The sequence below is a fragment of the Dromiciops gliroides genome, chromosome 2 (assembly GCF_019393635.1).
Source record: "Dromiciops gliroides isolate mDroGli1 chromosome 2, mDroGli1.pri, whole genome shotgun sequence".
In the NCBI taxonomy this organism is placed as follows: domain Eukaryota; kingdom Metazoa; phylum Chordata; class Mammalia; order Microbiotheria; family Microbiotheriidae; genus Dromiciops; species Dromiciops gliroides.
Window position 1 is genome coordinate 405,391,242 of NC_057862.1, and position 24,997 is coordinate 405,416,238.

At 42.2% G+C, this 24,997-nt stretch overlaps 1 protein-coding gene across 1 annotated transcript in view; it reads right to left on the reverse strand.

The window, feature by feature from the left end:
* The window catches only part of NOD2 (nucleotide binding oligomerization domain containing 2), a 44,277-nt gene extending 21,438 nt beyond the window's left edge, over window positions 1–22,839 (reverse strand). Inside the window, 9 exon segments of the mRNA XM_043987244.1 lie at window positions 1,117–1,200; window positions 1,343–1,426; window positions 4,151–4,234; window positions 6,560–6,643; window positions 6,806–6,889; window positions 11,613–13,425; window positions 16,460–16,565; window positions 19,798–20,264; window positions 22,781–22,839. Coding sequence (XP_043843179.1) covers window positions 1,117–1,200; window positions 1,343–1,426; window positions 4,151–4,234; window positions 6,560–6,643; window positions 6,806–6,889; window positions 11,613–13,425; window positions 16,460–16,565; window positions 19,798–20,256 — 2,798 coding nt within the window. The 5' untranslated portion in view covers window positions 20,257–20,264; window positions 22,781–22,839.
* Between the last annotated feature and the right edge of the window lie 2,158 nt (window positions 22,840–24,997).

The following is a 24,997-nucleotide window of genomic DNA, read 5'->3' on the forward strand; positions in this document are numbered from 1 at the left end:
TACTACTGTGCTATAAAAAATGATGAAGGGTGTGGTTTCAGAGAAACTGGAAAGACTTATATAAACTGATGCAGAGTGAACAGAACCAGAGTAATTTGTCCAATGACAACAATATCGTGAAGACAAACAACTCTTAGAAGCTCTGATCAGCATGATGATCAACCATGATTCTAGAGGTCTATAATGATGAAACATAATGCTTACCTTCTGATAGAGAGGAACAAGACACAGAATTAAACATGTAACTATACATACAAACATATAAATATATACACACATATATGTGTATGTGTGTATATCATTTTTTCTTTTGTAAATGGCCAATGTGGAAATTTGATTTAATTATGCATGTTCATAACAGGGATTTTGTTTTTCTTTTGTTCTCAATGAGGGAGAAGAAGTAAGGGGCAGATTTTTGCTAATTAAAAAAAATAAAATTTAATCATAATAATTTCTTATTGATTGAAACATAATAAATAAGTGATTGAGAAGAGGGGAACTTGCTGCTAAATGATGTGCTCTAGAAGAGAAATTCCCTTTTTTAAGGGATTACTGCAAATAGAACAAATTTGTATATTGTTGTTTATATGTACCTATTTTTTAAAAAATATTTCATCTGCAATAGATCCCACAGGGTTTCCGAACAAGATTAGAAGTGAATAAAAAAATACAAATAAGAAAGAATTATAGTTGCAATGATGTATAGTGAGTGTATCAAAGACTAAGAAGTCTATAGTGGGGCAGTTCCCCTTATAGTGGGCAGCCCCCAGCTGGCTCAGTAAAAGTGGCCCCCCATGAACCTAAGGCTTTTTCTGGCAAATGTGTGCTTTCTGGGATATCTACATCATCTCATGCTCTCTTTAAATCTTTCCTTCTCCACCCCAGGATCAAATCCACCTCATCCCATGCCTTCACACTAGGACTGTGGCATTCTAAAATTACCCACAAATTAGGAATGGATTATCTACTCTACCCAAACAACTGCTCTCTTCCATCAGTGCAGTCAATTAGAAACTGAGTATCACATAAAATGCCCTGGTCCTGAGCACTTTTTTGCCCCATCTGGCTAGAGAATCCCTCCCTGGCATAAGGATACAGTAAATAACTAATACCTACCAGAGTTCCTCCAGTGACATGTTCTTCTCTAGCATTAGACCTAAGGCCTGGGCACCCAGACTGCCAATGTTGTTCCCCACCAAGCTGTATAGAACACAGGAGCAAGAGGGTGACAGTTATTGGATATGTACCCTGACACAACCTCTCTGCTACCCCTTTTCCTCTGTCCCTCTCAAATTCCCCCACCCCAAGGTCTTCTCCAACAGGACAAAGATCCCAGGATTACCTGAGCCACTTCAAGCTGCGGTGGTCATGCAAGGCAGATGCAAGCGCCTGGGCTCCCTCATCTCCCACTGCATTGCCCCAGAGACTGAAATGAAAAACATCTATAAGTCAGCATAATAACTCCACTTCATGATTCTAGATGAAAGAAAAAGTACCATCTCAAATACCCACAAAGCTCCACTTGGCTTTCATCCCCTCCAGGGACGGCACTACAGTGTAGTAATGTTATATTTAAATGAAAAAGCCAAGAGGGAATTTTCTTTACAACCCAACACAGGCTGATGACTCATAAGAAGATAAAGAAGCAGGGCCTGAGAAGCCCTTGGTACATTTGGCATAAAGTGAACAACATAGGAATTTCATGCTGAATGTGAATATTATATGATGTTACTTTCTCCTAGTTTTCCTCCCACGTCTCTGACCATTCCTTCTTGGTCTTTCTTTAATTCTTCTTCCTCCTGTCATTCCCTAAGTATCCCAGAAAGCTCCCACTTCAGCCCTCCTGTTCTTTCTCACCTATCATGATTTTAACTCTTCTCAGAGTTTCAATCTTCACTTCTATGCAGATTACTCTCAAATATATGATTCCAGCCCCAAATTCCATACTAAATTCAAGTCCCACACCTCCATCTGCTAGTTGGGCAACTCCATCTGGATGTTTCCTGACATTATCTCAAATTCAATATGTCCAAAATAGAACTCCTCTCCCCAGAATCTGTTCCTCATCCTAATTTCTCAATTTCTATTATTGTATTAATATCTTCCTGGCCATCCTGTCTCAAAACATCGACATCCTTTTAAATCTTCCCTCTCCTTCACACCACATATCCAATCATTTGCCAAGTCTTGTTTCCATAATACCTCTTCCTTCATTCCTTCAATCGCATCTCTCTTATTTATTACTTGTGTGACTTGAATAAGGTACCTAAATTCCCCAAGCCTCAGTCTGCTTCTTGCCTTTAAAATTAAGGACATTAGACTAGATGGTCTCTGAGGTCCCTTCCAGGTCCTTAATCTAGGATCCTAAGACATTTAACCATCTTAATCACCCAACTCTTGTTATACACTAGTTCACTAGAGTCCTTTTTCAAACACGGTAGCCAAAACTGGACACCAGATACTTCAGATGTGATCTGACCAACAGAGAGCACAACAGAACTATCCACCCACTTTTTTCAGAACATTAATCTACTTTTTTATTTATTTATTTGTTTGTTCGGTTTTGCAGGGCATGGGGGTTAAGTGATTTGCCCAGGGTCACACAGCTAGTAAGTGTCAAGTGTCTGAGGCCGCATTTGAACTCAGGTCCTCCTGAATCCAGGGCCAGTGCTTTATCCACTGCTCCACCTAGCTGCCCCTACATTAATCTACTTTTAATGTCCCTTAAGTTAGCATTAGTTTTGTTTTTTTGTTGTTGGTGGGTTGTTTTTTTTTTTGGTAACTCCTACACAGCCAGCAGTCAGCTGACCCACTCTGGGGCCTTTTCCACATTGACTGCTGCTAAGCCAAGACCCCATTCCATAAAAGTTTTTTGAATATTGGTTGGTAATACCATTAAGCAATTATGACCTCGTGACAGGGCTCTTAACTCTATGCTAGGAGATGAGACAGCCACAAGGATTCTCCCTACTCTCAGCTTCCCATTTCTTCCCCTTGATCCCTATCTCCTCTGCATATGCGCTGGGTGAGAAGGACTCCTTTCAATCTCACAGCCAAACATACAGACTGACACTTCCTGGTACCCTTAGATCCTAACTCTTACCTAAAAGCTAGCATCCACAACCCAAATTCCCTTTTTTCATTATCTGTTTCTTTTCTATCTGCTGAAACCTGACAAAATGAAGGACTTAAGTCTCAGTTTTCTCACTTGTAAAATGAGGATAACAATAATTTCATTACCTATCTCAAGGATTATGGTGAGGAAAGAATGACATTAATTGTGAGTTATACTAATAATGATACTACTTAAAAGGATTACAGAGAAGTAGCATGGCCTAGAGAAGAGAGAGCTGGCTTCAGAGTCAGAAAGACCTGTGTTCAAATCCTCCCTCTAACAAATCCTGTCCTAAACAAGTCTCTTAACCTCTCAGTGTTCAAGGCGACTTTTGGAGACTATAAGATGCAACCTACCCTGCCCCTGTCACGAGTAGAGGGAACTTCCTCACAGAGAGTTCTCTACATAAATGAAATCACAGGTCTAGGCCCATCCCAATAAAAAGCTTAGACTAGAAGACTTCCAAAGTCCCTCCCAGTTCTAGATACATTGTTTCCATGATAGCTGTCCTCAAGCATTTGAATGCCCCTGAGATGGAGGAAGGATTGTTCCATTTGGTCCAGAGAGCAGAACCCATGAGTTGCAAAGAGGCAAACTGAGGCTCTTGATGTTAGAAAACAAATGCTTCCTAAAATTCAAGCTGTCCAAAAATGAAACGGGCTACCTGGGGAGGTGGTGAAGTATAGCCACAAGGGCAGCCTTCTCTCTTGCCCTCTGAAGGACATCCCACCATTATTTCTCTGGGTTTGAAATGGACATTAATGCATGCACACGTTCACATGTGTACATGCACATACACGTGAAAGAAATTTAAAACAAATAAAGATTGACGTTTGAGGGGCAGCTAGGTGGCGCAGTGGATAGAGCACCGGCCCTGGAGTCAGGAGTACCTGAGTTCAAATCTGGCCTCAGACACTTAACACTTACTAGCTGTGTGACCCTGGGCAAGTCACTTAACCCCAATTGCCTTACTAAAAAAAAAAAAAAAGATTGACCTTTGGAGGCTCTGGATGGTTTCGTGGTAGTACAACCTACCCCAAAAACTGAAGAGAATTGTTGTCTTTCAGGCCTTTGGCCAACACCTTGGCTCCTACTTCAGTAATGTAATTGTTTCCCAACCTGGAATTTAAAAATAATCTGAATTCATATACCTTGAAAGGCAGGCAGGAATAATTATAATCATCTTAACTCCAAACATTCCTACATTGCTTTAAGATGTACAAAGCACAGAAAACCTGGAGATTTGTTGCTCCTCCAAGCCAAGGGGGACGGCAGGCTCATTTTATGGAGGCCAGATTAGACAGGAGAGGACAGGGATAATAGGTTCCTGGATCGACTCTGGATTTAGTCACTGTTCTTTGGCAAGAAAAATCAGGGTTGTTTTTTTTTTTCTTAACTTGACCATTCTGGCCTGCTTGAAAGTTTGAACTAACTTCATTTTCTACCAGCAAGAGGAAAAAAAAAATCAAGCAAAGCATGATGGGTATTAAGAGTGTGGGGAGGGAGAGAGGGTAAAAATAAGTGGTGGTTTCTTCCAACCCATAAGGGAGTGGACAGACGAGAGAGGATGAGTCTTGATCCCCTTTGCTACAGTCACCGACTTGGGTCCTGTCCAAAGATAAGCCTCATTTTCTTAGGATTCATTTTTTCTCTTCTGGAAGCTGACTGCAGATAGAACTTACCTGTCACAAAATGCCCTGGAGAGGGATGTGAGACACGGAGGGGGGGGAAGATGTGAACATCTGTATAAAGAGCTTGTAGGATGAAAATGTTTCTTATGAACTTCCTGAGCCTCCTGCCTCTATGCCCCATAGACTAACATTGTGAATTTAGCAGAGACTCTGTCAAAGTGGAGGGGAAAGACTCAAGCAGGAAAGCAGTGAGGAGTCAGAAGACAGAGGACACACCCAGAAGCCCCTGGGCCTCTTCAAGCAGGTCTTAATCCACCCAACAACAACAGCACACACGCTTTGAGTTGCATTTCACATAACAGGGATGGGCTTAGGACCATAGGATAGGATGAGTAGACTTAGAAGGGATCTTAGAGATTATCTAATGGTCCAACACTCTTATTTTATAGATGAGAAAACCAAGGACCAGAGAGGCATAATGATTTGCTTCAGTTATACAGCTGAAATTTGAATTTAGGTTCTCTGTTCCAAATCCAGTGCTCTTTCCAAATTCTCTCTTATTTTAAATTTTCCAAAGGTGTTTAGGATCTCAACCTATGTCAATGAATTAATTTTTTCTGTGCTGTTAAATTTCACCACATAAAGGACTGATCCTTCAACCTAGGCTTCGCTCAGGGATATCTCAGTTAATTGGCCAGAAAGCAAAAAGAAGTGAGAGGAGGTGAGCAAGTGAATAAAATTAAGCCCAACAAACAGGAAGAGAGAGAGATGATCTTTTCATTCTTCTCCAAACCTTAAAAAACAAGAGTAGTGGGGCAGCTAGGTGGCACAGTGATTAGAGCACTGGCCCTGGAGTCAGGAGGACCTGAGTTCAAATCCGACCTCAGACACTTAACACTTGCTAGCTGTGTGACTCTGGGCAAGTCACTTAACCCCAATTGCCTCACTAAAAACAAAAACAAAAACAAAAACAAGAGTAGTGCAATGGAAAGAGGGCTGCATTTGGAGTCAGGGGCCTTGATTCACATTTTGACTCTGCCATTTACTACTTGTGTGATCTCAGGCTATCCATTTAATTGCTCTGGGCCTCAGTTTCCCATTCACAGGCAACCTCAGTTTTTCTTCACGTTAAATGAAATGAGCCCCTACCAGCTCTAAATCTTTGCTCCCATATAATCAGAAAGGCAAGCCAACTGAAAATAATGAACAAATTCTTAGGTAACTAAGGACGTAAATGGGATCAAGTGAGTTTCATGCTGGGAAAATCTACGCCACAGACATATAGATCATCTGATGATTGTGCTGCCAGAGTTGCTATTTCTGTGCAAAAAAAAAAGACAGAAAGCCTGATTAGGTAAAGTACCTTCAATTTAGTGCTATGGGATGGACCACGACATCCTTGCATCACAATTTACAGTAAAATCTCAAAACAAACCTGTAATTATCCCTAATTTAGGACAGTACCTACATAACACCCAGATTCCATGAGGCACAAAATAGGGGAAAATGTTCCAGGGACTGTTTGCCCTGGGTGGGGCAAAGAACAGGTAGCCCAAAGAATCATAAGGATGATAAGTCCTAAGAAATATCACATTGTCCCAGGATTTGGCCAGTTTACCCTGTATTAGGCAATCTATGAACCCTGGAATCTTCAATCATTATCTGGTAGCACAAGTTCTGGACCAGTCCCAAACTGATTAGATCTGAGCACTCCCACTCCTTGTTTCTTACTTAGCTCAAGGGGGAAACCATTGTGGGGAGTTAGGGTGGGAGATTAGGGGATCTCTCAGAGAAGTAAATGCCCTTTCTTTACCTCAATGCCAAGAAGTTCTGCTTGTTCTTGAGAAGGCTGGCCAAAGAGTGAGCACAGTCATCCGTCAGCTTGTTATTGAACAATCTGAAAGATTCACAGGAGACACAGGTCATGAAAGGAAGGTTGGCACAAACAGGAATCCCAGGAACAAACCTGACATTTGCCTCTTAACTTGTAAATTCCAAAAGACAGAAACCTGTACTCCAGGGAGCTGGGATCAAGCTCAATGATAGAAACCCTACTTACGCAAGCTTCTGAAATTGGTCACACTGCAAAGCTTGGTCAACCAGCCTGCAGATTCCCTGGTCGGAAATGTTGTTATCTCTCAAGCTAAAAAAAAAGAAAAGAAAAGAAAAGAAAATGAAGAAAAGAAAGTGAGGCAAACAAAAGGTTTTCATAGGATACTTGATAGGGAAAGAGCTATCCACTCCATTAAACACTGATTCTTCAGATAATCTCCAATGATCTTTCAGAGCTAACTGGTTCCTCAGATGCCCCACCCAATCCTTTGGCGAGTATCAGAACTGAACCTAAACATATCTTAATCAATCAATAAACATTTATTAAGTACCTACTATGTGCCAGGCACTATGTGCTGGGGATACAAAAAGAGGCAAAAGACAGTCCCTGCCCTCAAGTAGCTTACAATTTAATGAGAGAACCAATGTGCATACAAATATAAACAAAGCAAGTTATATATAAGATATAGGAAACAATTAATGGAAGGAAAACACTGGAATGAAGGGGTTGGAGAAGTCTTCCTGTAGAAGGGGGAATTTTAGTTGAGACATTAAAGCAGCCAGAGAGGTCAGCAGTCAAAGCAGAGGAGGAAGAGCATTCTGGGGTCTGGGGACACACAGAGAGAAGGCCTGGAGCTGAGCTGAGAGATAGAGTGTCTATTCATGAGACAGACAAAGGCCAGTGCCACTGGGTGGGAGGACATGTCAGGGAGTAAAGTAAAAGACTGGAAAGGTAGAAGAAGTCTAGGTTATTAAGGGCTTTGAATGCCAAACAGAGCACTTTCTATTTGCCCCTGAAGGCAACAGGAAGCCACTAGAATTTGGTGGCACATGTGACCATGATCCAACTGACATTTTAGGAAAATCACTGTAGTGGCTGAATGAGGGTTGGATTGGAGTGGGGAGACTTGGGGCAGACAGACCCACCAGCAGGCTATTGCAATAGTCCGATCATGGGCTGATTGCGACCTGCAACAGAGTGGTGACAGTGTCAGAGAAAAGAAGGAGGCTTATTTGAGAGATGGTGCAAAGGTGAAATCAACAGGCATTGGCATTTCGTTTTCATTTATCCCAACAGTACAAATGTCTGTGCTTCATGGATGGGAGCTGAGGAAACAATAATCTCCAATGTTCTTTCAAGAGCTAACATCCTAGGAATCTCTCAGTCTGTAAGTCAGTATTTGGCACAACTTACTCCCTTTGGCATATGTCTAAGTAAATGACACTCTGCCAGGGCCAATTTATAAAAGACCATTCTATGTGTGTGAAAAATCTTTTGAGACTTCATTATGCCACCCTCACTCTGGACATCAAACCTGCCTACCTCTTGCCCAGGGATCCATCTATGGCACTACCTCCTAAAGCAGGATGAGGGCAGTTGAACCTGAAAGGGGTTAAAATGATCAGTCCTTGGACTGACCTGAGAAAACTACAGAAGAACAAGGATTAGCAGCTGTTTTATTATCTTTCCTTCCCATTTAATTAAAGATTACTCTCTAGACTATTAAATCAAAATGACAACAAATATACCACAAAATAAAACAAAACAACCAAGGATAAAAATAATTTCTATAGATTATTTAAAACAAACCAAACAAAACCAACTATGGGGCCATTAAACAGACACATTCTTTCTTACCAATTTTCCAGAAAGTCATACATTGGGAAGTAACTAACCTGAATATGCCTCCTGGGATTTTACACATAGGACACATTCCAGGGGCTTTGTAGAACTTCAGGAAGGGATTTAAATTCAATGAATGTTTATTAAGCCCAGAATATGTACAAGGGACTATGTGAGGTATTGAAGCTACAAAGCTTAAAAAAAAATAGCCCCTCCCTCATGGACTGCTTTTTACAGAATATTTCTTAATAAGGTTTTTTTAGAGTCCCAAGTCTAAAGACTGCCATATTATAACCCATATCAAATCGCTTATCTTCTCAATGAGGGGAGAGGGAAGGGAGAAGGGGAGAGAATTTAGAATCTGAAATTCTTAAAAATGAATGCTGATACCCTTTGACCCATCAATACCACTCTTGGGTCTTTTGCCCAAAGAAATCATAGAAAGGGGAAAGGGACCCACGCGTACAAAAATATTTATAGCTGCTCTTTATGTGGTGGCAAGGAATTGGAAGTTGAGGGGATGCCCATCAATTGGGGAATGGCTGGACAAGTTGTGGTATATGAATACAATGGAATACTATTGCGCTGTAAGAAACGATGAGCAGGAGGAGTTCAGAGAAACCTGGAGGGTCTTGCATGGGCTGATGATGAGTGAGATGAGTAGAACCAGAAGAACATTGTACATAGTATCATCAATATTGAGTGTTGATCTACTGTGATGGACTATATTCTTCTCACCAATGCAATGGTACAGAAGAGTTCTAGGGAACTCATGATAAAAGAGGATCTCCAAATCCAGGGGAAAAAAAAAAGAACTGTGGAATAAATGCTGAATGAACCATACTATTTCTTTTGTTTTTGGTGCTGATGTTTTCCTATTTTGAGGTATTTTGTCATTGCTCTGATTTTTCTCTTATAACATGACTAATGCAGAAATATGTTTAATGTTATTATGTGTGTGTATATATATCTTATATCAGATTACCTGCTGTCTAGGGGAGGGAGGAAGGAAGGGAGGGAGGGAGAAAAATCTGAAATTGGAAAGCTTATATAAACAAAAGTTGAGAACTATCTTTACATGTAACAGGAAAAAAATAAAATACTTTATTAATTAAAAAAATGAATGCTAAAAACTTTTTACATATAATTGGAAAAAGTTAAAATATTTCAGGAGGAAAAAAAAGACTGACATATAAGAAAAGAGCCTATTTTGGAGAGATAGAGGCTACCATGTTGCAGCCTTATCCTCTATTTGATAGGAAAAAAATGAAGGCAATGCCTACAATACCCGCTGTGGTTTGCTGTGGTTTGCTGTGGTTGTTAGTTAGCCAGAGCCATTTCAGTATATAATGTCCTCCTGGGCTAGCAGAAGAGAAACTGACCAATAAGATCTTACTATGCGCCAGGCATGATATCAGGGCTAGGGCTGTAAATACAGGAGTAAGACAGGGTATAACACAACATCATTAAATTCCTAAAGGAAAATCCGTTTGCTCAGCTGAGCCAAGAGATCCAGGCCACCATTTCCTTGGATTTGGAAAAATAAAACCATACTCACAGTCCCTAATGAACTTTCTTGGCATAGTTCAGAGGAAGATGGTCATAGCTACTTGGGCAGGGGGGTGAGGGAAGAGGTTGGTACAGGAGAAAGCAGTCTTGTATGAGAAAATAATTATTAATAATGGGGTTGGGGGGGGGGACCCAGAGACCCACCCCCCCAGGAACTCTGGCTGGTTTCTCAGAGCCAGTCCAGAGTCAGTAGAATTAGAGATTGGACTAACTCAGTAGACAATAGAGATTAAAACCACACCTACCAGAAAGCCTTTAATCTCAGTAGAGGGTCTGTCTTTCACTAGACCTGGAGTTCAGCCCTGCACTGCTCATTTTAATATGGACCACTCTCAGGTGCAGTAAACCAAGAGATTTGAATGATGCTAGCCAATTAGCTTGGAACAGTGTACAAGGGCCCCCTCTCTTACAGACCGCAGAGAGGCAGCCACATGTCCCCCTCACTCTCCTCTCTATCAAAGTTATGTAGGGCTTCTGAACTCTACTTGGAGCCATGTGTTCTCTCTCTCTCTCTTTACTAACATTTAATGATTAATAAATGCTTAATGCCAAAAACTGGTGCAATAGCTTCTTATTTAAAAGTAGCAATAAGTAAGCAATAACCCAGATAAGTTCCCTAATAACTTAGAACAGGGACAGGCGTCCCCCCAATATTTCAAATGACACACTTGTCATGAACTCATTAGGTTGCTCTGGGGAAATCACTTTTGTCCTCCCTAAAATAAAGTGGTCACCTAAAGGGGCTTCCTTAGGCAAATAACCTCTCTGAGTCTCACTCTTCTGGTCTTTAAAATGATGGGGTTAGATAAGATGACCTCTAAGCTCCCTTTAAATTCTAACTCTGGGATTCTATGATTAGAGTTTTTAACCTGGGGTGCATGAACTTATTTTATAAAATATTATAACTATTTCATTATAATTGATTTCCTTTGTAACTTGATATAGCTTATTTTATTTATTTAAAACCATTATTCTGAGGAGGGATCCACAGGTTTCACCAGACTGCCAAAGGGGTCTATGATACAATCAATAAAAGGTTAAGAAGCCCAAATGATTATTTCTGTCTTGTATTCAATTCCTTGTTATTGAATTAGGACCAAGGCTTTTCCCCCTTTTCTACTTCCTCAGTCTAGAAATCAAACAATGGGGGAAATATTGGGAAAACCTTACACAACCAGGCTGAGAAAATTGCTGGTCAGAAAGGTCTGGAATAGAAGTGGATTCCCTCCTTGATTTGTGTATTGATAAGTCTCTTTGAGACTTGGGTGATTAGATTAGATTAGCTCATTTGAATGAGCTTCCATCTCATTATAATATTCATTTTCTCATTCATTGCTAAGCAATCAGAGTTGATTGCCATCTTCAGAAACACCCACTTTTCCAAGGGCATCTAAGTTGTGAGCCTGCCACAATGAGGGTTTTTGGCATTCCAGAGTGCCACTGGCCTCTTTTATTAATAAACTGCTAGAATTATTACTAAAATGATTAGTGACCCAGAACTTATGTCTCTCAAACCTTTTAAATCTCACCAACTTTAAGGAAGTCTCCAGTTCTCACACACCTTCACCCAAAGGCCCAGAGTGTTCCAGGCCATTCCAAAGCAGCTGAATGAGATACTCACTAGAGAGCCTGGCACACGTGTAGGCACGGCAAGAGCTGCTCCACGCCAATGTCTCCCACCGAATTGTAATCCAGCTGTAAGGCCACAGGCTGCTGCAGGTTCTTCAGCACGTAGGCTAAGGCAGCACATTCCGCAGGACCAATGTTGCAATAGGTCACCTTCAGGTGGCCAACCTCCAGCTTGCACACGGCTTTGCGGGCCAGGAGCTCATCCTGCATCTCATAGAGGCTCCTGATCAAACAGACAAACTCAGGCATGGCGTGCATACTCTTGACCTCACCGGGCACAGCCGGTGGGATAGAATGGAAGTGCTTCCTGAGGCCTCGGGCCAGGCACCACCGGACCTGGCTCTGTTTCTGGAGGAGGAGGGTGGAGGCCCCCTGGCACTCTGCTAACAGGCCCCAGTGCTCCTGGGACAGCAGGCCAGCCAGGAAAATGACAGTGATCTGGATGTTGTGGGGTTCAGCTTTCAGCAGGAGGGCCCTGACACTAGCCTCCTCTCGTTCAGGGGACTGGATACAGGACATGGGAAGCAGCCTAGCCAGGGGCCGACTGGGCTTCTTGTGATGGCTGAACAAGCATCTGATCGCCGAGGGGGTGACATCAGCGCCAAGCAGTAGATAGAAAGCGGCAAAGAAGCACTGCAAAGTGATGTGCAGGAACTCCAATGGAACCGAGCTCTCCTGAGAGAAGCTCTTAGATCGTACCAGGAAGCCCAGGGAAAGGTCCCCCTCATCCAACCCAGATGCCCAGAGCTGCTTTGCAGAGAACACATAGCTGCACGTCCCCAGGCCCCACAGGGCCAGTCTGCCCAGATGCAAGATGGTGGGGAGCCAAGGCCGAAGGGTGGTGGTGCCAGGGCAACACCCTGCGTCCTCCGGGGAGGTGTGCAGCACAAAATGACGCAGGATCAGAAGATACATGTCTGTGGTCGTCTTCAGGGAGCCGCATCCATGCAGTAGGAGCTCCTTGTGACACTTAAACACGATCCAGGAGAAGACGGGCACATGGCACAAGCCGTGCAGGGCCGGGGTGGCTTTTACCAGATGGACGATCCGATCTGCGACCTCAGGGTCGCTATGATGCTTTCTCATGAACAGCTCTATCCCGTCCTGGGAGAAGCCCTTGAGGGTAAGTTCCTTCTGGACATACTTCCTGAGGAAAGGGTTGATGGCATGGGGCCGGCTTGTCAGCACCTTCTTGGCATTCTTCATCAGATTGCCCCGAAGAAGGTTGAAGAGCAGGTTCTGGACAGAGGTAGGATCAGTTGGGGAACAGTGAGTCTCCCTGTCTGTAAATTTGAACTTGAATTCATCAAATCCATCAAAAGTGAGCAAGACCTGGTTGGGATGATCAAGGAGGTATTGGAAGACCTGCTGTTGGCCCTCATCTGGCCAGCAACACTGCTCAAACAGCAGGCTCTGCACCGAGACTGGCTTGTCAACATACTGCAACTGTCGGCAGCTGAATGGGAAGACAAAGAGGAAATCGTGAAAATGCCGGCCTGTGGCCCACAGGCCATGGAGCTGCTGCAGGAGCGTGCTCTTCCCACTACCGGCTTCTCCCACCAGCAGCACGGTGTCAGCATCTTTATTGACACAACCACTGTCACTGAAGATGTCTGGGAGCTCCAGGGCCTCGTGGCACTTCTGGCTTGGGGCACTGACACCAAGGGGCTTCCGGATCTCTAAGATGTTCTCTATATATATGTCTTCGAGGCATAGATTCTCGGTGCCATCATAGGTGCTAAGGAAACGAGAATGGGCGGACACCGTGGCCTTCAGCTTGGCCACATACTTCTTACATATGATAGCTAGAAGAAAGAGAAATGTAAAAATAGAATCCTATGCAGGAAGTGATGAATGTTGACTTAGCTAGACCTGAATTTCCTAAAGAGCATGTTTATTTATATTATAAGTGGTAAATTGTTCATCTAAGCTTAGAATTACCACCTTTTCACAGGCCAAAGAATACCTAGGATATACCTGAACTAAAAGGAAGTGCAGAACTACAGCAACAGGGGATCCCTTTCTCAGAAAAGTCACCTGAATCACATCCTGGATCACCCTGGAATCAGCAAACTCTTTAGTCCCCAGTGCAATCTATGGGTACTAGAAATGTGCTACCATGGGTCTAAAGCACTGACAAAGCAGATGGAAAATGTAATGGAAGTGTAAGGAAGGAATTAGTAAAAAGGGAAAAAGAAAAGAGAAAGGTGCATGTAGCAGGGAGTGATAGTGAACCAGAGACTAGGTGTCCAGGGGAAGCTCGGAAGTGCCTGACTCATCTATAACTTTCGTCTGGCCCATGTCTTGTGCCATGACATGGAGGGGTGGCCTGGATTTCTTCATCAGTTCATTTTTATCATAAAACATTATTGAATAAGCGATGTTGTGAGTAGGGAGTGTTCAGGATGCTGTCCTTGGAAAGATTTATTAACTCAGAAGTCTAAATAAATTTCCTCCCATGTCTTAACACAGTTCCCCTTTCTGGAAATATGAACTGCTCAAAGTTCTGGTGGGGAGGGCAAGACATTCAAAAGGTTTAGCTCACACTAACAGAGGCCTCTAAGCATAGCCATTCATTCACATATTCGTTTGTTCAACATTTATTGCTTACTGTATAGAGAACACTTGGGTCATGATAGAGCACTGGGCCTGGAGTCAGAAAGACTCATCTTCAGGAATTCCAATCTGGCCTCAGACACTTCCTAGCTGTGTGACCCTTGGCAAGACACTTAACCCTGCCTGCCTCGGTTTCCTCATATGTCAAATGAGCTGGAGAAGGAAATGGCAAGCCACTTGTGAGAAAAATTATTAATAATTGATATCTTGGGAAGGTTCAATATACCCCCTCTTCTAAGTCCTTCAGGTTTTTTTGTTTTGTTTTGTTTTGTTTTTTCTGAAGGTCTTTACTGATAAGCTTTGGACTAACTCTCTTGCACTAGACCACCCCTAAGTGGAAACTACTATGCTCTGATCAGCTTGGGTGGGGTCCACATTCCTTCTCTGATGTCTTTTTGACCAAAATTCAAGTGAATCTAAATCACTTATCCCAGGACCTCATTTTAATATAACCAATTAGACTTGATTGCTGTTAACCAATTAGATTTGATTGCTATTTGATGGACCACCTACAGTTAGAAGGGTATATAAACTGAGTCCACCACCATTTTGGTCTTTGGTCTGAGAGAGATGGCCATTGACCATCCTTTCCTTAATAATCTGTAAACTTTATTAATAAAATGATTAATTTACCCAGAAACTATGTCTCTCATATTTTTGTCACACCACTCCAGTATCTTTGCCAAGAAAACCCCAAATGCAGTCAGGAAGAGTTGGACATGACTGAACAACCAAAATAAAGAACACTATCTTAGATGCTGGGGAAAATCCAAAATTCAGCTAAGTCCTTGTCCTTCTGGTATTTTCAGTCTAGTAGAGGATAGACACAACACAAATAACCATGCCATACAATGTCACATGAAAAATGCATTATAAAACTGCAAAACAAAGTGCTATGTGTACTCAATGAGAGATTTCATATTGCTTTTGCAATCAACCAATCATTAAATTAGTATACTGCCAAACTGCTACTCTTCTCAAGCAATCAGCTTACTTAAAAGATTGTTCACACTCTAAAGGCAATTAGCAAATTAATGGACTTTACACGTGTTTGCTCTTGCTCCTGAGACAAGTTATTTTAGCAGCCTCTGAATATGCTAAAGTGCATCTCAAAATTTCTAAAGAAAGTAAACTTTTCTATTAATGATCTTAGGATCATAGATCTAGGACCCAAAGGGAACTTAGAATCCACCTATTCCATTTTACAGATGAGGAAATAACACACTGATGAGGTTAAGTGACTTGCCCAAGAAGTATATGATAGAGTCAGAATTCGAACCCAATTCCTCTGTGTCTAAATCTAGTATTCTTTCCACTGAAATACATTATCAACATGTGTATAGGGCACTGTATTAAGTGATGATGATGATAGCTAACATTTATATAATGCTTACTGTGTGCCAGGTACTATGCTAAGCCCTTTACAATTATTATCTTACTTTATCCTCACAACAGCCCTGGGAGGTAAGTGTTATTATTATCTCCGTTTTACAGATGAGGAAACTGAGGCAAATTGAGGTTAAGTGACTTCCCCAGGATCACACGGTTAGTAAATATCTGGGGCTGGATTTGAGCTCCGGTCTTCCTGAATCTAGGCCCAACATCCTATCTGCCCTATAACCTAGTTACTCCAATGGATCTCCATGCCCTGTATGCTTTCCTGCCCACTGGTGTGGTCAACCTTTCTAAGGCTTTAGACAACCAACTGCATCAGTCAGCCTAAGACCATAAGCTAGATGCAGCCAGGTAGCACAGTAGATAGATGATCCTGGAGTCAGGAAGACCTGAGTTCAAATCCTGACTCAGTTGCTTACCAGCTGTGTGATCTTGGGGAAGTCACCTAATGCCTCTCAGCTGCCATTTCCTCATCTGTAAAATGGAAAAATAATAACACTTACCTCCGAGGGTTGTTTGAGAATAAAATGAGATGATACATGTAAAATTCTTTGTAAACTTTAAACGGTGATATAAATGCTAGATATTATTATTACGCTTCCAGCAGTTGGGGAACAGAGCTGTGTACTTTCCATGTAGCACTTCATACACAAGCAAGTATGTAATCAATCTTTTCAATGACAATAAGAATTCTCAGTGATGCCATTGGCGAGGTAAGGCTTGCTTTGGCCATTTTTCTTTAACCACCAAGAATTCCTTCTCCCAAGAACAGCCTATATTGGGGAAAATATCCTTATATTTCTGGGAAGCTGAGAAAGACATACATACCTTCGGGGAATGGGGCTGGCAGGACAGGTAACTGATGGACATGTTGGAGGAGAAAGTGGGCCACTCCATTTTCCTTTCCTTTTGCAAAATCAAGGAGCCTTCTTGCCTTTTAGAATCATAAAAAGCTCATTACACAACCACTCAAGCTTACACAAAATGATTCAAAGGAAAGTGGTTGACTGATTATAATGATTTCACCCCCCTTCTCTGTTACAATCAAATACCAAGAACAGACTAGGATTTTTTTTTAGAGTTAATATCATGACTAATGCCAAGAGCATCTGAGCTAAGGCTGTTAGCCCAGCCCTGACTGTGTTAAGAGCCTGGTGAATCAGATTGGTATTACAAAGTTCCTGTTTCCTAATAACCTGTTTAGACCCCACTGAGTAACTTCAGTTAGAAGAGCCTTAAGGGAACCTGCATTTCCTCACTGTAGTTTCTCTTCCTGTAATACACATTCTGCATCACTCCCTTGACGTTGGTCAACCCTCCTTGTGCATGGCATGTCATCAAGGGACTCAGCTGGTTCCAGGAAAATGAAAGGTCCCATCTTAGCAGATCTGGGAGACAAACAGTCTGCATTTCTGGCACCTCTTACCTCTCTCTGCTATCACCTCCAACATACTCCAAAGATACTGCGCAGACATTCATTCAGAGAAAACTAGAGAAGGGTGTCTGCAAAATGGGAGCATTTGCTTCATAAAATCTAAGCCTATGTTGTTCATTCAAGTCCCTTCATACATCCTGGCTCTGCTACCCATGTACCCCCGAGAGGTTAGCTCTGGACTTTACCATTCTCATCTGGAAGCTGGATTGAAAGAGATGATTTCTGTGCTCTTTTCCAGTTCTACAGTCCTATCATCTGACCTGTTGTTGATCAGTTTTCAGTCATGTCTGACCCATCAAGACCCCTCTTGGGGTTTTCTTGGCAAGGGTACTGGAATGGTTTGCCATTTTCTTCTCCAGCTCATTTTACAGATGAGGAAACTGAGGCAAACAGGGTTAAGTGACTTGCCCAAGGTCAGACAGCTAGTAAGTGTCTGAGGCTGGATTTGAACTTAGGTCTTCCTGATTCCAGGCCCTGGGCTCTACCCACTGTTCCACGTAACTGACCCTATCCTACCTCTTATCAAATCCTATGATCTAGAATTAGAAGGGACAGGAGAGATCATCCATTCCTGACTCTTCTACCTCCTGTATGGATTAGGAAACTAAGACCCAGAGATAGGTGCTAACTTGGCCAAAGTCACCCATATCGAGCATGGGCCTTCTGCTCCTGCCAGGGACACCACCTCCCTTCTCCATGGCTGCTTCGTTCCATCCCACCTCCATGCTTATGCTCATGCTGTTTCTTCTGCCAGAAATTTCTTTCCATCTTTTCTCTACCTAAACTCTTCCCATCCTTCAAGGCCCAGGTCAAGTACCAGCTTCTTCTGTAATACTTTTCTTAACAACCCATCTACCTCTGAATTTCTACAGCTCTTAGATTCTGGGCTGTAGAAACCTATGTACTTAATCACTTGCTGTTGTGTCCCAGTCTCTAGTTATTTCATGGGGCTGTCAGCACCTTTGAGGCAAGGACTATGTCATCTGACTCAGTACCCCCATAGTACTGGACACATAGTAAGTATTCAACACATACTTTTGGACTTATCAGACCTTGACTTAGTTAGAATAGAATAATTGATGTTTGCTGGATAAACCTCTAGCCAGTTTTAAAACAACTATGAAGACAGATATTTGGTGTAGTTGATAAAGAGCAGGATTCCAAAAAACAAAGACCTAGGTTCAAGTCCTACCTCAGACAAATACTGGCTGTGTGACCCTGGGCAAGTTACTTCACTTCTCAATGCTCTACACACCTTTCTAATACTTTAAGTTGCAAAGGAGGTGCCAATTTGCATTGGTAGAGGTAGTCTCTTCACCTGGGAATTCCCTATACTAATAAAATTACAGGTCAAATACCTATTATTGGTGCTTCTCCTTCTGCTCAAATATTTATCAGTTAGCAAGAAGGTCAATCCAGTGCAGTCCAATCCAATGCAATCTAATTTAACAAGGATTTTTAAAGCATGTTACCTGCAGGGCACTGTGCTTGGCCCTAGGGGTTCACGGTCTAAATAAAAAAAAAATAATAGGATATAGAGCGGGAATGAAGTTCAGCCCCTTCAAATGAGGAAACTGAGGTGCAGAAGGAGAATAGGACTTGCCTAAGGTCACACAGATAACAAAGGGCCAAATTTCATACCCTGGTCCTTCTGACTTCAAATGCAGGGCCAATTTCCTCACACACATGCACAGGTCACGCCCATGAGCCCTGAGGTAATGAAGGTTGTGTTTGGGGAGAAACAGTCTGAGCCCGGTGGTGGAAGTTAAGAAGCCTGTGTTCTCACACCAGCTCCACCATGAGCACAGGGCTTGGCCAGGTCATTTATCTTCACCAAGAGCTGATTTCCCCATCTCTAAATGGAGATAATGCCAGCTTTTACAAGGCTATTAAAAAGACATTGATTGTTACAGGATGCAAGATCTAGATCTGGAGGGGACTGAAGAGGCCATTCAGTACAACCCATTCATTTTATAGATGAGGAAATGGAGATGAAGGGATTTTGAATGATTTTGCCCAAGATTACACAGGTAGAGATCACCAGGGGTAAGATTTGAACCTAGGTGCTCTGAGCCTAGCACTAGTGCTCTGTCTACTGTGTTGTAGTTCAGTTATTTTCAGCCATGTCTGACTCTTCATGACCCCATTTGGGGTTTTCTTGGCAAAGATCCTGGAGTGGTTTGCCATTTCCTTCTCCAGCTCTTTTTACAGATAAGGAAACTGAGGCAAACAGGATTGAATTACTTGCCCAGGGTCACACAGCTAGAAAGTGTCTGAGGCAAGACCGGAACACAGGAAGAGGAGTCTTCCTGACGCCATCCACTGTGCCACTTAGCTGTACCATACTATAAAAGTGCTTTGGGGAAAAGTTGTGCAAAGTACCAAACAGATGCACTATATAAATGTATAATAACATTGCTGTAAGTTGTGCTCCAGTTTTATTGCCTGTTGTCACATAGCTATTATGTTATTTATCTGTAAAAGGAGGGAATGGGACCAGCAGCCTCTAACACCCCTTCTAACTTTAAGACTATGGTCTGATGAGCCTGTGATATTCCTCCTATGGCATTATATTGCCTGCTTGATTGGTTGATTGAGTGATTGATTGATTAGTAGATAATTTCATTCAGGTCCTGTGACCCTCATTGGTTTGCAGGGATGATTACAAGTATAATGTTCTCTGGTAGTTAAACATCCATCTCATAATTTGTTTTCTCACCCAAGCTCTTACCCGCTGAGATGACGTAAATATCGGCAGCCTGATTTCATCACATTCATACTTGGTGATGAAACCACGTTCCAGTAAGAGGTTTAAAATGCCTTCCACATGGCCATAGATTTTTCTGACAATCACTGGCCTATGTCTCTGCAGGTCCTGGGCTGGACAGGACACATTCTGACTCCACTGCCTCGGTGGTTCTGTTTGATCATCCGCTCCCTCTGCCTTCCGCACTGCAGCAAAGAGCAGTTCACAGCTTTGCCCTCCCTTATTCCAGACAATATCCAAGAGGCGTCGAGCCAGAGTGGACAGGGGCTGCCCAGGGAGGCTTACACTCTCATAATCCTCCCAAGTAAGCACTTCCCAAGACAACAAATAGTCCAAGATACTTTCAAAGTTCTCCAACGACCTTAAGGCCAGCTGCCCCACCAACTGGCTGCGCTGAGCCTGGAAAAATTCTTGTGTGCACATTTCTCATCCTAGGGAGGAAAGAGAAATAAATACTGAGTTTCTCCGAAAAAGTCAAGCTGAGAATAGTTAAACATGAACCTAGAGTTCAGAAGATTAAATGCTGCTTCACGAAGAACTAGAGAATCTTAAAATCACAAAATATTAGAACTGAGGTCCCCCCAGTTCAGTATGCTCATTTTATAGATGGGGCAACAGGTCCAGAAAGGAGAAGTAGCTAAGTCAAAAGCTATGCTGCAGCTAGTTAGTGGTGTGGGGACCAATTTTTAATTGGGGAGTGTTAGTTAAGCGGGTCGCTGCAATACTGGGGCAAAGGAGACCGGCAGCCTCCCTCAAAACAGAACAGCATTTATTTTAACAAGAACAAACCTAAAAAAAAAAAGCACAAACATGATGAGTAGGATCAAGGGAAAGGAAATAACATGGGGAAAGGGAAATTATACAACCTGAGAAAATACCACCACCCAAGAATCAGCTGAGAATACGCAGCGGCAGAACACCTGTTGCCTTCCAGCTTCCACCTAGAATACCCAATTCTCCTTCCCCAATCCCAGAAAACCCCATACCACCCCAGCCAATTGGATAGCCATTCTGACAGTCACATGACTGCCTTCACTAGGCTTCCAATCATTATAATTTTGCCAGGCCCATGTAGGCTTCGAGGAGTGGTGATGACTTGAGGTGCCAGCGCTATGGCAACGGCTACAACCAGTGGGTGGAGCACCTTGGGGTTTGCGGAGCCCCTGGCCAGTGCGCTCCGAGGCATAAAAACCTCAATTAACAATTAATTCTTTACAGTGGAAGACTCAGGATGACCTCTTGACTCCCAGTAAATTATCTAATACTGATTTCCTGAGCCCTAGAAATAAATATTTTCCCATCATATTAAAAACTTTTGCCTGCAACCAATTTCTCTAGACCACCCTATAGTGGATGGAAGCAGGTGACTTCCTCTCAACTGGCTGGGTACAACTCTAGGGGGCCAGGCTACAAGGGAATGTGTCCAGAGTCTCTGGCCTCTGATTTTCCATCCTCTCCTGACAAGGCACAGGCTACCTTGTCCTCTTGGAGAGACCCAATTCCTGGAGAGTCACACTCAGTTTAATTCAACAAGTACTTGTTAAGCACCTTTGATTTGTTATGCATTGTGCTAGCTGTTGGGCATAAATGAAAACAGTCCTGGCCCTTGAGAATCCCACATTTGCACACTAAAATAGGATACATCAATTTCAGCCAGGTGGATACCTGATGATAGATCACTACTATAAGATGCTGATCCTGTTTATATATTCTCACCATCTTCTTTCTCTCTTTATTTCCCACCCCTCCCTGCCACAAAACACACACACACACACACACACACACACACACACTCACATCCCATATCAGCTTTTTAAAAATAATAAACATTTTTATTTAAAGTTTTGAATTCCAAATTCTATCCCTCTTTCCTTTCCTTCCCTTCCCCCTCCCTGAGTCAGTAAATAATCAGATATAGGTTATACATGTGCAATTATGTAAAACATTACCATGTTAGTCATTTTGTATAAGAAAACTTGAATAAAAGAAAAAATGAAAGAAAGTGAAAAATAGCATGCTTCAGTCTGTTCAATCATTATCAGTTCTTTCTTTGGAGGTGGATAGTATACTTCATCATTAGTCCTTTGGGATTGTCTTAGATCTCTGTATTGCTAAAAATAGTTAAATCATTCACAGTTCTTCATCAGACAATATTGCTGTCACTGTGGACAACATTCTCCTGGTTCTGCTCACTTCATTATACATCAGTTCATACATGTCTTTTCAGGTTTTTCTGAAATCATCCTGCTTATCACTTCTTATAGCACAATAATACTTAATCACCATCATATACCACAGCTTGTTTAGCCATTCCCAAATTGCTGGGCATTCCTTTGATTTCCAATTCTTAGCCACCACAAAAAAAGAGTTGCTATAAATACTTTTTTTTACAAATCATCTCTCTATGTTCTGCCATGTTCTATCTTTAGTTAGCTAAGAGGCAGTATGGAATTGAGGGCCAGCCTGAGTGTCAGGAAGGCCTGGATTCACATTCTGTTTGTAACACATGCTAATTGTAGGACCATGGGCAAGTCACTGAAGCTCTCAATGTCCCCAGGAAACTCATGAAGACCGGAACTTTTAGATCAGTTGTCCATCTGAATTGGAAGACAATTTCACACCACAAGTTCCCAGGAAATCACAGAATCTGGACCAAAAGTCAGCTTCAAGGCTTGTACCTGACAAAGTACCTCAGACTTGGTGTCTATTTCATTCTGGTTAAAAGGTCCTGGAGGAATAAAACACTATTTTGGAGAAAATATTAGTCTTATTCTCAAGCTAGCAAAGGAAATTTCACAGAATGATATGAGATTTATTACTTATACTCAAGAGTTCAAACAAAGAGCTGATGTGTTGCCAACAACAACAGTGAAAATATTCTCAGGCCAGAGATGAAACAAGAAGAAGATCGCAAGCTCTGTGAAGGTAGGGGAAATGTCTTGTTCACCTTTTCATCCTTCACTGAATCAGCACAGAGGCCCATGCTCGACGCTTGTACAATACACGAACAAACGAATCTCCAATTTCATCCCTAATTCAAACAAGGGTAGGAAAAAACTTCTTACTTCCCGTTTTGGAGCAGTTAGGAGAAACAGTAATGCTGATTTTGGCTTTCTGCCCTATGGGAAGTGGCAGTTGAGTTGGAATTCTCTGGATGCTTGTACACAAAAAGGCCAAGAAAAACCGAAAGAAGAAAACCAAAAAAACCAACCAAACAAACAAACAAAAAACAAAAAAAGAAACAGAAACAAACCCAACAAAATAAAACCCCTCTATCCTAGAAGACTAAACCAAATTTTCTAGAACCAGAACTAGCCATATGGGGAAACTGAGGCAGAGAAGTTATACCATTTGCCCAGGGAGTATCAGTATGCCCATTCCAGAGATAAACTGAACACCAGGGACCAGAATTCTCTTTTCCTATATAAATCAGAAGAATATCATAGGACTAAAAGTTGGAAGGGACTAGACTACTCAATGCAATTCCCTTATTTTACAGATGAAGAAACTGAGGCCCAGAGAGTTGAAATAACCTGCCCCGGGTCCCACAGACAGTGTGTAGAAGACATAATTTTGACCTATTTCTTTCAACTCTGGTATTAGTACAGCTGCTATCAAAACCTAACCTCTTAGATCTGAGCATGCTGGCTCTGGCGACCTTGTTTCACCTTCTACCCTGCCTTCTCTAAAATTCCTTTTGGCTCTCAGGCCTCCTCAGACTGCACCTAGCTCCAGTTTTACAGGAGGTAACTGAGCTGTGACAGGACAACAAAGAAGAGATATGCCTGAGGGAGACATGTGCTCTGGGGTAGCAAGCTTTCCTCCCATAATGCATCCTCCTTAACCGGGGCAACCTCCCATAACCAACCTCCTTAAAAGGTCCAGAAACAGATGGAAGAGCAACTTTGTCTCCACCCTATGGCAAGGAAAAACAGAAACCTCTTGCATAAAACTTTCCTGGAATAATTCCATGCAGGTTTCTGTGTTCACTGCTTTTTCATTCTAAAACCCTACAAGTGTCACCTTCCTGCCCTGCCCTGGTAACTCTCCACAACTGTCAGGCTGGGGATTTCTCAGTCCTGGGAGCAGAATTGTAGCTCCCAGGCTTCCTCTTCAAGACTGAGGATGAATTACACAAAAACACTAAGAGCCCTCTGGCACCCCCACTTTCAGACCCAATTGCAAAGCCTAGCTCCTCACTACTATGCACATAAGGGGGTAAGCTGAAGGGGGCAATGAGTAGAAGAGGTTGAATTAAGGGGCATATCCTTCCCTAAAACACACAGACACAGACACACACTACCACCACTATATTTAGAAGGAGTGTGTGTGTGTGTGTGTGTGTGTGTGTGTGTGTGTGTGTGTGTGTGTGTGTGTAGGAGGGGGACTAATGGAGATGAGATGGAGCACAGACAGGAAGATGAGTGGAAAAGGTAAAACGAAATATGAGGTTTTGTCTCAATATAGGGAGCTTAAACCAGACCAACTACAAAGCATCCTTTACATGTCCCTCCCTAATTCCTCCAGCTGTCATCTCTCCCACCTGAGGTACTGGCTCTTCCTTTAGAAGAGCCTTTAGGCTTGAACTTCCTTTAAAATTATAATGGAATATACATCAAAAATACTGCTAGCAGCACTTTTGGGGGGTAGCAGAAAAAATAAAAAACAAAATAAATTTTAGAGGTGGTAATTTAGAGAGTAACTAAACAAATTGTGGGGAAGGAATATGACCATAAAGAATTCAGAGACGCATGGAAGGTTTATATGATCTGATGTAGGCTGCACTAAGTAGAACCAAGAAAATAATATATACAATGTCTACAAGTGGAAAAAACCCCAAACCATCTAGTTATAATGATCAGGAAAGTCAGCCCGGGAGAAGAGGTGAGAAAATACATCTCTCTCCTGCCTTTGCAGAGATGGGAGACTATGAGTTGGTTGGGTTTTTTTATTGCTGTTGATGTTTCAAGGGATGGTTCACTGAAGCACTCAGAAAGAATATGCATATTATAAATATATTCAGAAACAAAAGACTAAAGATGTAAATAAAAATACAAAATAAAGTAACATGATCACGGAAGCATGGAACTGTATGGGAATCACAGAACAACAGACTAGACCTTATCAAGGAATCCTCACATGACAGATGAGGAAATTGAAGTGT